The sequence below is a fragment of the Gadus morhua genome, chromosome 16 (assembly GCF_902167405.1).
Source record: "Gadus morhua chromosome 16, gadMor3.0, whole genome shotgun sequence".
Lineage (NCBI taxonomy): Eukaryota > Metazoa > Chordata > Actinopteri > Gadiformes > Gadidae > Gadus > Gadus morhua.
In genome coordinates, this window is record NC_044063.1 from 19,932,163 (window position 1) to 19,950,191 (window position 18,029).

Genomic DNA, 18,029 nt, shown 5'->3' on the forward strand with positions numbered 1-18,029 from the left:
GCTTTGTATTTCCATTATTGAATTACAAAAGGTTGACACTCTTTCTTATGCGAGCTTGACAAATCGTTGTAATAGAATTTGAGTGCGTTCTCAGGGGAAGGCCGGCTTCACAATGTTTGAAGGATCCCGTTTCAGCCCGCGCAGCGACATCCATTGTTATTTCCTGATTGAATCAGAGTCAGGAAGAATACCAACTCTGTTCTTCCCGTCACCCGGCCAGTGTTTTGACTTCAAGCTAATACTGCGGCTGTTGTTTCGTCTCAGGGCTTCTCCCTGTGGGTGGGCAAAAAGGGGGGGGGACCCTGCTGTATAAGACATAACCGGCTTTGAGATGTTCAATTGGGATCTAGTCCCGTGCGCATGCTTTCAGAGTGCAGGAGGACTAGGCCGTAGGGAAGCCGCCTCCGTGGGTCGCTTGGGTTTTCAACAGATTCAAGGCACTCAGTAATTACCAGGAGCTGAGGTTACAGCTGTTAGCATAACAAGGTTCACACTCTCTGCCAGGAGTGAGATTACGAGCGGGAGGCTAAAATCACTGGTTTGGTAACTTTTTAAACCTGCGATTACAGTGATTAATACCTGTGAATAATTACGTGTCGGAATTCACACAATCAAATAATTATTTGTATGGTTTTTTATTTACAAATATGCAAAATGATATCAAAAGGTGTGGTCTTGGCACAACCACCAGCACGCGAACTTCAAGGGAAAAATTATGCAATAATGCAGTCAGTAACTTCAGTGTTACAAAATATTTAACTATTCACTAATGTACAGTATCTACAGCAAACACTTTGATCAAACATTCCTCATTGTCTTGACTTGCTCAGTATGATCTTCAGTATCACATTTTGAAAAAGAACAAACACCAAAACAAACTAAAGCTTCATAAAGCAAGGCTGCTAGTTTGTGGCGCCGTGCTCATTTACAGTGAAGGTGCAAAGCTTTCTCAAAGCTCATCAGAACTCACCCCCAGCGTACAGGAGCGACTGCTCTATTCATATATTTATAAATGGCACACAACAACAAACATGTCACTCAATATTCCAACTTCATTCAATTCTCCACCTGGAGAGTTTTTGCGGCCTCACATTTTCTCAATAAGCCTTTTAGAAGAAAAAAAAAAATCCTTGTTTGTTTTTCTTTCTTTTGTATCTTATTGATCGTTGCCCCGGGTTGCTGTGCTCGCAGGTTGCGTTGCGTATGTACATATCCCTCCCTGGGCCCTCTCCGGGCTCCCTTGATGGGTGACCGGGGGTCAGCTGCAGCCGTTCTGGGAGAGGCAGGGTGACCTCAGTCACAGGGCTGGAGCTGGCGCAATCTCTGTGGGAACTCTCCACAGAGTGGATCTGAAACAGGATCTGGCTGCGGCTGTTGTGTCCAGTCCAGGGTGCTTCAAGGGTGGGACGCCAGCCAGAGGAACCCATGTCATCCTGGAAAAAGAGTGTGAACGGAGGGGTGTACACACACACACACACACACACTTACCATCGTTAGTAACAGATCTCACCCCAGTAGAGTTAAAACAGTATCCTATTGTACCAAGATCAAAGAACTTGGCTTGGACAATGCTCCCTTCCTACCCCCCCCCCCCCCCCCAAAACCACCACACACACACACACACACACACACACACACACACACACACACACACACCACAGTCGGTGCCCTTCAAAGCTGAGTTCCAGCACTAATGTTCAAGCAAAAAAAAATAATATTCGGTGTCCACATGTGCTGTTTTTGTGTGTGTGTGAGAAAAGAGTAGTGTGCGTGTGAGAGAGAGAAGAGAGTGTGTGTGTGTGTGTGGGGGGGGGGGGGTTGAGAGAGAACAGTATGTGTGAGAGAACATTATGTGTGTGGTTGGAGCCATGGCGGTGACATGTTTCTACTCTAGAGCTGCTTGGCAGGGAATGCAGGCTCTCTGTCTCGTCCCGCTCTCTGTCATCGAGCCCCATCTCTTCAGGAAGGTAACTCTCTCTCCCAGGACCTCTGCCCCTCCCACCGACCCACCATGTTGCTTCACTTGACAGGGTTCCACAATTTTGTTGATAGTGTGTTTGTGTGTGTGGATTTTAATAATATCGCAGTACGTAGTTGTTTGGCCTGTCCTTTACCGGATGTAATGATCAAGGCTTTAATCCCATGCAATTTTACATCACTAAAATATGTAAACAATATAATACTTGGTATAATAATCACCCTGAATCAAATAAAAATGTCCCTTCTTTGGAATAAAGTCATAATAACTGAACTTGCCTTCCAAAGCTGAGCGGTCAGGTGAACTCATCTGGACGCCTCGCCCAACAGGGAACGTTCCTCCACACCTCCTCCACCCCCTCCACCCCCTCCTCCTCCTTCTCCTTCACCACCACCTCCTCCTCCTCTGCTGTCCCACAACGCTCCACCTCAGGGCAGTGCTGCGGTGTCACAGGGCTCTCTGAGCGCTCGGGGAGCCAGGTCTCTGCTGAGGCCTCCCCCGGGGGGGGTTCTGGCCCGCTGTGGTCCTGGGGGGCCATCGTGGTCCTGGTCCTGGTCCTGGTTGGGGTCCCTGTGGACGGTTGGATGTGAACCCTTTACACTTCTTTACTGTTGTGTGAGTGCGGACACATAGCCCATAGCCTGGTTTCTAGTCCCAGTGGGTCTAAAAGCATATCCATCATTGAGAGCAATATAAGTTGTACACACTTGGTCAATCTCATGTCTTTGGACCCGGACGGATAGGACTAAATGTTTTTACCTTTACAAAGGAGTGGCTACAATCCTATGAAAAAAAAGGTTTTTCTTATCTTCATTTTTGAAAAAGATAATGTTTATTGTGTATGCCGATTCATAGAACGTCCACATATTTGTGTAATATTATTTTAGATGCTTTAGACCCGTGACTCACCCGTAGCTCAAGCTCATCTGGGAATGGAAGGCACTGTGGCCCCGGCTGTCCAGGCCCAGACGGGCAGCTCTCGTCCCAGCAGAGAGACGGGATGAGGTGGACCGGACCTGAAGGACCAGTGGACCCATCAGACCGTCATCGTCCCACAACCAGGAAGGACCCATCGCTGCTGCCTTACTGAGCTTTACTTATGACATTAGGACATATTCCTCTATAGCCTCTGAGAGCAGAGAGTAACTTTTGTCTATTTATAAATAATACGTTTAGATTACAGTTCAGGGACACCTCATTGAAGCATACCATTAAAAACACACACTTATTTAAACCTTGAGTGAGGTGTCTGAAAGTGTGGACGTCCTTAACAGCAGTCGGTGCCCAGTACGTACCACAGGTGTGTCCCGGCCCCAGGTGACACTGGCAGCAGATGGGGTCTGGGATTCCGGGTGCCAGCGGCGGTCCAGACACGACAGCTCCGCCCCGTTGTACGGGCCCGTCCTGCAACCGCATGGAGGCTGCGTGCGCGCACACACAAACACACCACACACACACACACACACACACACACACACACACACACACACACACACACAACACACACCACACACACACACACACACACACACACACAGGATGGTTCAAGGTCAATATAAGGAATTATACTATACGGGAAATCTTGTCATGTGGATTAGAGGGAGTCCAACATCCACGTGTCTAACATCCATGATTGTTCTTCCCGATAGCTATCCAAAATAGGTTCCAGCCCCCCAGCGACCGAGCAAAACGGATGACAAACGCACCACTTCCTGTCTAGGTCTCCATCAGCCCAATGCCTGCAAGTCCACCAAACTATTTTGCCTTCCATTCCATCTACCTGCTGGCCCTTTTGTCTCCCTGTCTGTCCGTCGGTCTGTCCGACTTACCAGCCCGCCCCCTCCCCCCCCGCCATCCATCTGTCCATCCGTCCGTCCGTCCGTCACTCACCTCCGGGCTTCTTCTCCAGCAGCTGCCTCTTGCAGTAGATGACGCAGAGCACCAGCAGGGCCAGCAGCACGGTGACCAGGGCGCTGCAGATGACCGCCGCCAGGGCCATGTCCCGGGGGCTGGAGGGGCACCGAGGGCAGGGGCACCCGGTTCACACGCCCGCTGCCTGCACACAGGAGGGGGAGGGGGAGTACACATGCACATCATTCAGGTTAACCCGCGTGGAAGAAGGGGACTCTGCAACTCCTGGTTTACAAAGACGGGGGAGTTACAGTCAAAATGAGATTTTAGAGGATTCGAATAAACAGACGTTGGGTTCCATGGGAGCAAGTGAAGAGGGCCTTTTGTCAAATCCCACCTCACACTCGGTTGATCAGGCATTTCCACAGTTCTATAATTATCTTAATTAATAAAAAAGAATTAGAATGAACAGAATGGTCCGTTGAATAAAAACCTTCAAATAGAAATGTTCACTCACACCTTGTGAGTGCCAAACAGATCTGTGTTTCGACTGAAACTTTTGTTCTTTGGTTTACCTACCCTTCAATAAGAGCTGGGTGGAAATTATTCCAAGGTGATGTTAGGAGTGAACAGATGATTATATCAATATTTAAAGGTTTCCATGGAAATCTGATTTAATGTTATATTAGTTATGAATTAAACATAACCTGGTACAGTCATCTTGGGGAGAAAAAACTCTGTGACTCTGAGCCAATCAGAACGGTACACAAACCCAGGTCAAGGTGGAATGAATTGGGGGTTTGTGGAGGGTGGAGACAAGCAGTTCAAAGAGAAAAGTGCGTATGGTGGATTCTCTCTCTCTCTCTCTCTCCCTCTCTCTCTCTCGTCTCTCATCTCTCTCTCTCTCTCTCTCTCTCTCCCCCTCTCTCTCTCTCTCTCTGTGTCTCTCTCTCTGTCGATAATTTACAGAAACATTCCCTCCCTTGCCTGCAGGCTCCACACCCCACGCATGCTGGTCTCACACACACACACACACACACCCACACACACACACACACACACACACACACACACACACACACACACACACACACACACACACACACACACACACACACACACACACACACACACGCACAGTTTTTTACTGTGTGTGTGTGTCACGACTGTTCCACACACACCTTTCTAAGACAGAAGTCTTAATAGGGGGATTTGCTTTGATTGACTGTATTTACAGGAGTTATTTTTGTGCACTTGTGCATTGTTTGTGACCAGGTTCACACATGCATTAAAGAGACTCTCAATAGAGACATTGAAGAGAAATGTGAAATGTGTGTATTTTTTGCATATTTCCCCCGCTGCAGTTCTCTACCTGCCCAGGGGGTAAATATGCTGTTACTGCAACTCCCCAACAAGCCTTTGTGTACACAAACACACAAAATGATGAAATGATCTGGGTGTATTCAACGAATAAAGCAAAGAAAAAAAAATAATTGGCTAAGTTATTTAAGTAAAATTTGTTGTGAAATCCTCAAAAAATTAAGTATAAGTGATATCTTGCATTCCTGCGGATTACGTTTGAATACAAAACCAGGTCCCCCATCATTTTCAGTAATCAAGTATCAGTGAGACTCACAAAGATCAATGCCCTTGCGACAGAATGGGTGTGGGTTTATTTTGAACAAACAAGTGTAATCAGAATTTGTGGTACATCCAGAGCTGCTCTGTGAATATAATTCACTAGAACCCGGCCAAAAATCAAGAAGAGAATGTATAAACACTGGCAATAGGTTTACTGCATGGTAAACACAATCAAGATGGGCTGGGGTCGCTATCAAGGATAAAACCAACTAGAACTGCAAGCAGTTATGCAGGGGTCCAAGAAGTGTGCATTTCGCCGGCACAACGCGACAAGAAATGTGCATTTCGCCGGCACAACGCGAAGCATGTGTAAAACCAATTATTGGAGATAAGGGGATGTATAGTAAATACAATAAAATGATGAAAAATATATTTCCATGTTCTTCTATCGCTGTTTACTTTGGTACATTAGTCATGAAGGGGGCTGGCTTCTGTCAGGCAGAGTAAACATTACTTTAGCTCTGCGAAGCTTTGGCATTCTTTTATGATTAATTTCATAGTCAATAGTGTTTTACCGTTCTGCACTTTCCAGGGTACACAAATTAATTCTGTTCCACCAAGAGGGCCCGATAGAAAAATGGTTGTGTCTGTAATTCAAAAGTCTGCATTTCTCGAAAGTTGGGTTATTACTATTCTGCTCAAATATTTGACATGAATAAAACAAAATAATAACTGGTTGAGATAAAGACAACCCAGAGCAATTGAAAGCATAATAGATTTTGATTCCTTGTGAATTTCCGAATGTCTCCACTAATAAAAAAATCATACTAAAGTAATTAATCTGAAAACAACTACATTTTAAGTAGTTTCTGCATCTCTTCGGACCATCGATTCAGGAATACTCACTCACTCACTCACTCACTTAAACACATAACACTCACACATCCACTCACCCACTACACACACACACACACACACACACACACACACACACACACACACACACACACACACACACAACACACACACACACACACACACACACACACACACACACACACACACACTCAAACACACACCCACGCCAACCACAACAAAGTGGGCCTGTTATCACGGCCCAACAGCTGCAGCAAACACAGACGCACAGAGGCCCATTGAAGCCTCCTCACCTGCCGATGTTATCTCCTGAACCACACTCCACCAATAAAACCACAGCCTTTGATATGCTCCCCGTCCGTCTGTGGAGCTCGGGGCCGCCCCAGGCTGAAAGAAGCACCGCTCGGCCCCTCTACAGGGGCTCTCCGTGGCTCCGTGGCGGGGCCGGACGCTGTCTAAATGGAAACAGCCCTCTCGGAGGAAGAGGCCCTGACACAATGGCACAGAAACCCACACGCGTGCTGGAGCGTGAGGCGTATACAGAGAAGGTCCGGGGCAGCAGTGCTGTTTTGTAGAATGAAATAAAAGGCCTTTCAGGTTGTAAGGGCAGTTGAGAGCAAGATAATGTGATAGAGCCCTGATTCACTGGGATAAAATAAAGAGAGATCATTTGTTGTGTTATTATTAATAGTATTATTTATATTTTACAACTACTAGAGTTACAAATGTATTTGTGGATTTCCCAGTTAATTCATTGTGAACTATAATGTATCCTCGTGTGTGTGTGTGTGTGTTGTGTGTGTGTGTGTGTGTGTGTGTGTGTGTGTGTGTGTGTGTGTGTGTGTGTGTGTGTGTGTGTGTGTGTGTGTGTGTGTGTGTGTGTGGTGTGTGTGTGTCTGCGTGTGTGTGTGTTCTGTGTATGCGTGAGAGAGGGAGAGATATCACCTGACATGATTGTCCACAGTCAGCGTACGTGCATGTCTGTGTGAGAGCTTGTTCTTGTGAGTGCGGGTGTGTGTGTACATGTGCGTGCGTGCACGTGTCTGACTCCAGTCCACTCCCGCAGCAGGCTGTGGAGATCAGAGATGTTCTGTGGCTGTGAAAGATCCCAGCACATGGAACACATTAGAGAGCCCTAAGGAGCCCATAAAACACACACACACAACAGACAACGAAACACAGGCAGTGTGTGAGTATGTGCGTGTGCGTATGTGGTGTTTGTGCATACGTGTTTGTGCATGCGTGTGTGGGAGAGTAGGTGGTTAAGATTTACAACCACCCAGTTGGCCCGAGCCTCCCCCTGTGCAGCTGCAGAGTTACACCAGCACCACCACCTCCACCCCCCCCACTCCAGCATTGCTTATTAGGAGCCTCTGCCCTCTAGAACTGCACCACCCTGCTCCAAACCCATCAGCCGAGAGGGGGGGGGGGGCGGGGGGGGTCTGTTGGTTGAACATTTGGACCACCACCACCACACCACCAGATACGCATCAGGACATAACGGGCACTTCTGTTTGCCCGAAAGAGCCTGGCACGCTCGCCTACAGCCGCCCCACAGGTGACCCGTCAGACGCTGCATCCACCCCAACACGCCTGCGTCTGCGTTCAGACCCAAACGGCGCGGTCAAGCTGCGTCTTTTCAAACGGAGGCTAGTGGACGTTAAACGTTTTCGTTTCTTAGAAAGGACAAAAAAACGAGAACGTTTAAGTGTGGATGTACTCGAGTGAGTGGGTCTGCCTCTGTGGGAGACAGCCTCCGGACTGAGCAGTTACAGATGAACCGTGACGGGGAATGCAGACGATGGCGAGTTGAGGGGGGGGGGGGGGGGTTGGGGGTGAACAAAAAACACCCCAACACACTCAACCGCGTAGACACAACTGTGGAGCGTTTGACAAATATTTATATCTGGGAAGATATTTGAGCTAAGTGTAATATATCGTGTTTTGTTTTTTTGCTTTAATCCCTCCACGGTCCCCGATACTCACGCCTGTCTGCGTTTCTAGAACAGATGGGGGGTGGGGGGGGGGGGGGGGGGTTGGAAGCTCCCGGCCGCCAGAGAGACAGCTGCGGACCGCCAAAACGCCGCGAGGAAGTCACACTCCATTACCCGAACGTCTACGTCCACGGCCCCCGTTGGCTCGATGTAGAACTCATCATCAAGTTACCTGACTGCTCGTATGCTACTGCCCCCCCCCCCCCCCGTAGACGATGATGTGCAAATCATGATTCAATGCACACTGTATGATGCAGCAAGTGATGATGTATTGAAAACACCTTCCTTCTTTCCTTTTCTGGGGTTAAGGGGAAATATCAAATTCCAGGTTTGTCCCCCGTTCTCTTCCCTCCCGGGTGACGACAGCCACCGTGATACAGACACGCCGTCAGTCAGCAGACCGGCTGCTCCTATACTCGACACCCGTTTAAAACGTTTCACCAATGGGAACCGTCTTTGGCCTGTGATTTGGATGTCAAGTCTTGGTCGGGCTGCTTATGGGGCACAGTGGATAGACACTCAGACACCCCCCCCCCCACACACACACACGCATACAAATACACACCACACAACACACACTACACACACAACACACACACACGCACGCGGCGCGCACTACACACACACACACACACACACACACACACACACACACACACACACACACGACACACAGACACACACACACACACAACATCACACACACACACACACACGCACACACACACACACACAGACACACACACACCACCCCACCACTGTGACACTGGTTCCTCTGATGACTTTGTACCAGCATGTTTATAACCACAACAAACAAAAAAAGGAAGAAAAGAAAAGCAGTGCAGTTGGTCGTGGCCTAATTGCCGGTTGAGTTTAGTCAACAACACTGGGCGTGGAATGCAGCGGTTAGCCAGCCTCTGCTTTTCAGCCCTTTGTGTTGAGCTGCTTTCTGTATTCCCCCTCTGAACACATCCCAGGTGAGCCTTCTTTTCTTTCTTTTTCCCTTTCTCTCTTGATGCCCACCATATGAAAGGGGGCCTCGCTTTAGACGGGAAAACAAAAAGGGGGGTGCCGCGACGTTCCCCCAGATGTGAGCCAGATGTTTCTGAAGAGGAGTTCGAGAAGGCGAGCAGGGGGAAAAAAACAAAAAAGAAGTGGGCTTACAGTGAGGCTCATAAGCGGGGCGTTGGTCTCCGCACAGGATGCACTCCATGTCCTGGAAGCCGCTCAGCTTGGTCTTCCTGTAGTATCTGTTGGGAGGATGGGCGGGCACACGGTGCACAGACGGGTTACTGGGATGAACGGGCAGGGAAAGGGTGCAGCCCAGTCCACGCTGAACTGTTTCATTCACCGCCACAGTTTGTTTGTGTTACAAGTAGCCCACACGTCATGATGCTAGCATTACATTGTTTTTATATGGTGGTATGTGTATGGCACAAAAGATATTGTGCAACAAATAAAAGTAAAAATTGTGTTATAAAATTGTCTGCTTGTTGTTCTTTCTCACTATCACCGATATCGCCTTTATAGTGCTCACAGCCATTTCATGTATTTGTAATGCGTCTTTTAATTAATTAATGGATGATCCCATTAATACTGTGTGGAAAAAACAACTAAAACAAAAGTTGCTTTCTCTTCTGCTCTACTCTCCCCACAGGCTGAACGTGGACGCCTCACCCGGGCAGGCAGTCCCCGCACGCGGCGTTGCGAGTGGCCGAGCAGTTGGCCTTCTGGAAGCGGTTGAGCAGGCCGCAGTCCAGGCAGGGCTTGCACTTCTGCAGGCCACGGTCCTCCTTGAAGCGGGCGCTCCGGCAGCCCACGCACCGGGCATCCACCCCGTAACCGAAGCCACATTCCTGGGGGGATTAACGGGACAAGTGGGTCCGGGTATGAGATTTTTGGTGTTTTGATTGGGCGGCTCGGCTTGTGTGAAGGACGGAGGAGGAGGAGGAGGGGGAGGGGGAGGGGGTGGGGTTGGCTGCTTTTGAAAAGGGGGTCTGAAATTAAACAGCGGTCTTGGCCTTCCACCGGGATTGGTGGGGAACAATGCCAGGACTCTTTGGAGAGTCCATTTTATACTGGCAATAATGTCCCTGACTCCCTGTGTGTGTGTGTGTGTGTGTGTGTGTGTGTGTGTGTGTGTGTGTGTGTGTGTGTGTGTGTGTGTGTGTGTGTGTGTGTGTGTGTGTGTGTGTGTGTGTGTGTGTGTGTGTGTGTGAGTGAATGAGTGGCCTTCCTCGGCCGAGCTGCATAAGGGACGGGGGCCATTTGAATAACAGAGGACCTAGAGGGGGACACCCACTGTGGTATTATAGCCGAGTGTATTACTGTGCTGATTGAGAGGACGGTGTAAGAAGCCGATGCTTCAGTCTGTAAAGGGAAGAGGATTAGAGAGAAGTCTATAGGCAAAATAAGATTGGATTCATGGCATTGTTTAGCCCCTCCAATGGGAAGTGTACTTAAAAAGCAAAGTGTACGTGTGTGTGTGTGGGTGGTGTGTCACTGATCTAAGGCTAAACTACTTTTGGCAGGCGTGATTTCCCATCCCAATATAAAACCCATAAAAAGGAATGCATCACAGACAAACCAAGAAATGCGACAGGGTTGTATTGATGATGCAGGTCTATGAGTTAAAGGTTGAATATTTTAGCGAGATGTGTTGAGAGACACCATTCAAAAGAGGAGTGTTTGCAGTTGGGCACCGACCCCTCGAACATCACCCCAAACAATTTTTCCACCAATCAAGGTTTGGCAATTATACCGCACATTGTGGCTGTAGAAACCCAAAAACCTTGAGTTTCTTTGCGGATATGAAGACTGCTTGTTGGTCGGTCATGTGACGGGGTGCAATGTCCTGGGTCCAACTCCCCAGTGTGCATGACATCAGTCATTGTAGCGACAACACGCCAGCTGTTTCCCTGTAGTCCGCCGGTCACCTACTTGGCCAGACTGCATTCCCCGAGCCACGACAGGATGATGGAGTGCTTATGTGTGTGATCATATGTCATTAAAGTGAAGGTCAGCTTCAAACAGCTCTCTCTCTCTCTCTCTCATCTCTCTCTCCTTCTCTCTCTCTCTCTCTCATCTCTCTCTTCTCTCTCTCTCTCTCTCTCTCTCTCTCTCCTCTCGTGTCCCATTACGCCGCCTGGGCATGCCGTTGGTCTGGAATGTGGGCAGAGGGTGAGAGCGGTGTGGGTCGGTGGTGGTGTAAGTGTGTCTGGAGGGATGGGGGGGGGGGTGGGGGGTGGGGGGGTACATTGCTGAAGTTGGTTGGCAAAGAAAACAAAAAGAAGTCGGGGAGAAGGAGAGAAGAAGAAGAAGACGACAACTAATCCCTCCCTACCCCTCCCCTCCCTCCCTCCCTCACTCCCTCCCTCCCTCCCTCCCTCCCTCCCTCCCAATCACATGAGGCTGACATTGAGTCCCGGGCCAGGCCTGTCCGGAGGGGCAGCGGCCCGGGCCGGCCGGCTGCAGCTGTTGTTGTGAGCTCTCCTTAAAGGGAGAGGATCTCCCAGCGAGCAGCAGAGAGACCTCGGCTGCTGGGTGCTATGCTCCTGCCTTCCTGTTGAGATCATCAACTGCAGAGAGTCTGGGGGGGGGGGGGAGGGAAGGGACTGGGCCTAGCTAGGGATGGAGGGCCCCCCCGGACCCCCAGGACCACTGAAGCCCATGGGCACATGCTCTGCCCATGAGGCACCACGCTTGCTGTGCCACGTACACAGAGGCTCCCAGAGCTGGGTGGGCCGTGGTGAAGCCTGAGCCAAGATGCACCGCTCCACCGGCGGGCACCCCCCCCCCCTCCCCTCCACCCCGGCTCCATCCAGGGCAGGACAATGTCCTTTTCAACCCTGCACGGCTTTGTCCCCCATCGGGGACACAAAACAGTCCCCCAGATTAGCCGGCATGCAGACCCGACCGAGCGTGGCGGATGCACCTCCACGGGCCTCCCTTCATCGGCCGTGGGGAAAAGTAGAGGGCCGGCTAGATAGGCAAGTGGGGGGGATGGATTGCTGCCACTACAAAATGGATGCCACTATCACTATCAATACATCTTTCCTGAGTCAAGACCATATCTGTTCTCTGGGATCTGTCATATACAGACAAGAACGCTTTTTGGTTTTAAAGTTCACGATTTCTCCTGAGGGAATCGCTTCCCGCAAGAAAATATAAAGACATTCCTGGATTATATTGAACGGCTCCAAGCAGCATCCTGTGGACAGTAATAACAGTTGAATCGTGGTCAATGTCTACGGTGCAAGTCATCAGTCGAGAGTGTCTTGTTGTTGGTGTACACACTGAGCTTTATGTCTGTGATTAAAACACGAGCTGAGCTCTCCCCTACTCCTCCTTATCGGCTGATCAGGTTTGCCAAGCAAAACACAACTTGTGGAGAGCAGACAGAGAGCGGGAAAGAGAGCGAGGGGGAGATTAATAGGGGAGATAGAGACCTAGAGAGAGAGAGCAAACAAGAGGAAGAGAAGCAGAGGAATGGAGGAAAGTAGAGGACGAGATAAGTGCGCAGACAAATAAAGAGACAGAATTAGAGGAGAGACAAGAAATAAAGAGAGGGAGAGGGCGAGAGCAAAAACAAAAAAGATTTAGATGGGAGAAGTCGAGTGAGAGCAGAGGAGGGAGAGAGGGGAGGTAAGAAGTTAGCTTAGAAACCTCAAAATCTTAAAAGAGATTCAGATGGTAAAATAAAGAAGCAGAGAAAAGAGGTAGAGGTAGTGAGACAGAGGGAGACTTAGGGGGAGAGAGAAAAAGCAAGAAATTTAGAGGGAGAGAAAGTAGAGGGAACGAGAGAAGGACATGAGTTAGCAAGAGGGAGTGAGAGAAGTGGAGAAGGAAAATTAGAGACTGATTAAGATGGAGAGGGAGGGCAGAAGGAGACTAGCAGGGGGGGGGGAGAACCAAGGAAACAAGTAGAGGTTAAAAAAAACAGAGGAGGAGCGAGGGAGAGGAAGAAAGAGACCGAGAGAGCAAGGAAGTGTGTGGGGGGAGCTGGCGGAGCCCTGGAGCATGTTGAGACCCAGAGATACTGGAGAGATTAGCCGCGAATCACAAGCCTCTCTCCCAGGGTGACCAGTCATCTGATCTGCTCATTAAACTACGGCCAAAACAAAGCCAGTTCGTTGGAGCGCTGTGCCAACCTAGATGTCCTCTCTCTCTCTCTCTCTCTCTCTCTCTCTCTCTCATCTCTCTCTCTCTCTCTCCTCTCTCTCTCTCTCCTCTCGTTTGCTCTTCTCTCCCTCTCTCTCTTCTTTCGCCCTTTCACTTTCGCTCCCTCTCCCCTCAGTATCATCTCTCCCTCTCTCGCTCTCTCCTTCTCTCTCTCTCCCCCCTCTCTCCCTCTCTTTCTCTCTATCTCTTTCTCTCTGATTCTCTCTATCCTCTCCCTCTCTCTCTCTCTCTCCCTCGGTTGCAAACCTCCAATGGAGCCACACATTTATAGAAAAGCAAGGGGAATATTATTTGGCTGTCACTGGCAGCTCTGGGGGTCTACTGCAACTGTGGCGTTTATTCCACTGTCGTAGCCATTGCTTGTTTTTTCGGAATAAATCCACCGGCTAAACCTATAATATGCCTCTCCCTCTCTCTGCCAACCACAAAGTCTTTCGGGCAAGGGAAATACCTCAGCCTTCCAACGCTGTTCACAAATCAAAAGGCATCTTGCCGATAAGCGCCAAGGGCCAAATTTTCAAGACCCTTGAAGTAAAAGCCATTGATGTGAAAGCTGATAATCAAAAAATGGTTGAGCAGTGTTTGTGTGCTTGCGTGTGTATTTTAATTAACACAAAATCCTCAGAAAAATAGAAGTCAAAAAATGTATGTTTGTCCGGCCGCCTTGAAGAGGGAGACAGACGGCTAACTTCCAGTACAAACTGGGCCACATTCCACCCGAATCTCTATGGTAGCGGCCACACACACACACACACAACACACACGCACACGCACACAAACAAACACACACACACACACACACACACACACACACACACACACACACACACACACACACACACACACACACACACACACACACCACACACACACACACACACACACACACACACACAGTAAACCACTCACTGCCCTGTTGCCTACGAGGCCCTCTCGGAATAGAACCACCGCTCTGAGATCCAAGATCTCTCGTCCCACATTCACGCTCACAGCCGACGGAGAGTTCTCTTCACATTCTGCATTCCCTCCTCCTCATCCTCCACCCGCCGAGCGTTTTGAAACTCCCCGGGGGGGGGGGGGGGGGGGTCTCGGGTTCCTCGCGCGGCTCACCATCTCGATACCTTCAGAGAACAAATCCGGCAGCAGCCAATGATTTACTAGGACCCCTGGGCGTCGGGCAGCATACAGCATGCCTGCTGAGCTGGCAGGGACCCGTGAAGGGGTACTGGAGCGTGTTACCCACAGCAGCAGAGAACCTGTCTGTGTGTACCCGGATTAAAGGAGAGCAGCCTTTAAACACATGTTTGCAACAGATGTACCACTCGATAAAAGGCCCTCTTTCAAAACCATACTTACCTTTATGTGTGTGTATTTGGTGTGCGTGTGTGTGTTTGTGTGTGTGTGTGTGTGTGGAGGTTGAATAAATTACAACTCCAGAGAAAAGACTATGCGTCCCGCATGCTGGGCCTACTGATCTGTGTGTGCTACGCACTCGCGAACGCACACACACACACACACTGCTCTCTCTCGAGCGGTGAGAAAAAAGAAAGAAAAAACGGTGTGACTCCTCAGCGTTCTGTGATCAGCAAGCTTAGGCATGGCTTGCTTCAGACGGAGCAGACAATACGGTTGGAAGGGGTGCATGAGGGCGGGGGGGGGGGGGGGTCGGAAAAACAATGGCTTCCATTCAGCTCCACAAGGTCAGAAGTGTGGGTGTGACTGATTAAAGACAGATCGGTGTTTGACAAAAGCTAATAATGTTTTGGCTGCTCCCACAGTGAAAGAGAGGAAGTAATAAATAATAATGTACACTGTGTGTGCTTTTCACAAAGCTCCTCTTTCTTCTCCCCAACGGGACATTTGCTTTTCTCAGCAAAGGAAAGAGGGAGTGATTTATCCAAAGGAAGTGGCGCACGTTACCATCGTACTTGAGGATTGCAGGTCACTCCTTCTCTTCCATGACAGGAAGACCAACAACCTCTTGGTACATCATACAAACCTTTCAAAACGATTATTTTCCACACCATACCTGCTTCTGGAACTCCCCCCCCCCCCCCTCTCCTGCCTCCTGGCCTAAAGTGTGAGATGCAATGCGCTATCAATCAATCTGGAAGTCCCACCTTTGATAGCTCCTGTCCTGCATCGCACTGCTGGCAGGCTTTGCAGGTTCCAAACAGGTCCCTGTACTCCTGCTCCCTGCAGCCTCTGCTCTCCTCCGCTACTCCCACGGGAACCTGAGAGAGGGAGGGAGGGAGGGAGGGGGGAGAGGGGGAGGGAGGGAGGGAGGGAGGGAGGGAGGGAGGGGGAGAAGGGAAGGGAGGGAGGGAGGGAGGGAGGGAGGGGGAGAGGGGGAGAGAGGGAGGGAGGGAGGGGAGGGGGAGAGGGGGAGGGAGGGAGGGGGAGAGGGGGAGAGAGGGAGGGAGGGAGGGAGGAGGGGAGAGGGGAAGGGAGGGAGGGGGAGAGGGGGGGAGGGAGGGGGAGAGGGGAAGGGAGAGGGGAAGGGAGGGAGGGAGGGAGGGGAAAAGGGAAGGGTGAGAGTAGTTCTGGCGAAGGGCTGTTAAGGATTCCTGCGTTTCATCGCCACTTTCATCAGTACCAATAATACATGCTGGCCTGGGCCGGGCCGAGTAATAATCCCTCAACAATAGTTTCAGTGTGTCTCAGCAGCCCCGGCCTCTGACTCGTCTTGGATACAAAGTTTGATAATGTGGCTGTCACTTCATAAGGGATATGGCACCCCCAAGATTATACCCCATGTTAAAAAAAAAGTAATTTATGATGTCAAATAAAAGTATCTTAAACGCTTTCTACTGATTTGCAATGAATTAATAACTGTGGCAAAAACCGGCAAAAAAAGAGATAAGGATAATATATGCACTCACCAGGAGTAAGAATATGATTTGAACTGTCAATATAAATAAGGAGATGTGTCGTTGCATCCGGGCCATTGTAATGATGTACAGCAGCTATAAAACAATCAAAAAATAGATACAGAAATGAATATAAAAAAAGAATGTCATCGATATGTAATACACACTAATACAACTGAGTAAACAAAAAGTTAATCAAAAGTAAAAAATAAACAATGAGTAAATAATGAGTGGAAATATGAAGGAAAGGAAGATTTTAAGAAAAAGATAAAGTGATGTATTGACTTAACTATTGGAAATTTTTATAAAGTTCTTGACGGAAATAAAATGATTTCTCCTGACAGATTATATGTAAGAGGTCCGTTTACAGTTAAACATCTTTAAAATCCTATTGAATGCTTCAGAAGTCAACGAACATGAAAAAAGTAGGCTACTTCAAATCCATCGGATCCCTAACTATTCACATTTTCCTATTTATTCTATCACAATGATGTTTTCATCTCAGCATGCGGTGCACAATCAAATCAAATCGAGACACTCGTGACCCAGAACAGACTGAAGCAGACAACTATCGGTTCAAGCTGACAGAATTAAACAATGACACTGAGGAATAGTTAATAAGCAAACCTAAAGTGTTGCCTCTTACCTGTTAGAATGCTGACCACCAAGTTTGTTAAAACAAAGTTCAAAGGCTCTTCTACACCAGCGAGAGCCCTTGTAGTATTCTCTGCACCCGTCTCAGCAACATTTCACAGTCCGGCGTACTGTATGTCCCATTCCAAAATAACCACCAGATTGGGGGGGGAAAAACAGCGCAGAGATCAAAGGCAGGGAAGGGTTATGATCTCAAATATGTAATCTGACCGATGATCAGCGAGCAAGACACATCAAAGCTGCGCCAATTCAACAGGCACTAACGTTGCGAACTAAATATTGTGATCATAACTTTGGGCACGCAACAAAAACGCGATGCAAAAATCAAACACATATAAAGTCTTTATATTATATATAGTCTCTCTCTCTTCCTGTGCGCCGCTCGCTCGGTTCGCTGAAAGCTGCTGTACGGCAGCGGGACTCGGGACGCGGTTTTGAAGTTGAGCACAGCCCCTCGCGATCCCTTTCATCTCAATGAGCTGCACATGCAATGACGTCACTCCACTGTTCTGGGATTGGTTGGGATCACAATCTTCTTTCTTAGTGAAACAGAGAATGTAACGGGTTCGGGTCCTTCACCCCTGATATTAAAGAGGTACATCCCCTTCGGTATAATTAGATAATATAAGGACATACGGAGTACTGATTCCTATTTATTTATTTTTATATAAATATTTGATTGTGATATTTATCAAGTGTGCGTGTTTCTGTATGTCTACGTGCGGCGTGTACGAGTATGTTTTGAGTGTTGAGCGCAGCGTATACCTGTACCAGGCGAAAATAGGACAGGAGTTCAAGCCAATTAGTGAACATGTCTGGGCATGCAGGAAAAATCAATTCCAGGGGAAAGGCTGTGTGTGATAATGATTTCGCAAATGTTTTGTCATTTTTCTATAAAGGAATGGATTCGATCATCAAATGATGCTTTGTCTTATTTCAGCAAGTCAATCTGCGGTCTTGTGATACAATTATACATTTGCACTTTCATTTATTTTTATTTTTTAAGTAGGCCTAACACAGTCTATGTGAACAAATGGCAGAGCG

At 48.7% G+C, this 18,029-nt stretch overlaps 1 protein-coding gene across 1 annotated transcript; it reads right to left on the reverse strand.

Annotated features, from left to right (window-relative positions):
• Positions 1-2,406: 2,406 nt before the first annotated feature.
• Positions 2,407-17,468, reverse strand: LOC115561198 (tumor necrosis factor receptor superfamily member 19). The gene is given in 13 exon segments (XM_030381026.1): positions 2,407-2,548; positions 2,888-2,928; positions 2,930-2,994; positions 3,274-3,310; positions 3,313-3,378; positions 3,380-3,399; positions 3,869-3,995; positions 3,997-4,034; positions 9,445-9,530; positions 9,958-10,136; positions 15,582-15,695; positions 16,344-16,427; positions 16,978-17,468. Coding segments are annotated over 12 exon segments (981 nt in total). The 5' UTR covers positions 16,410-16,427; positions 16,978-17,468.
• Positions 17,469-18,029: the final 561 nt, after the last annotated feature.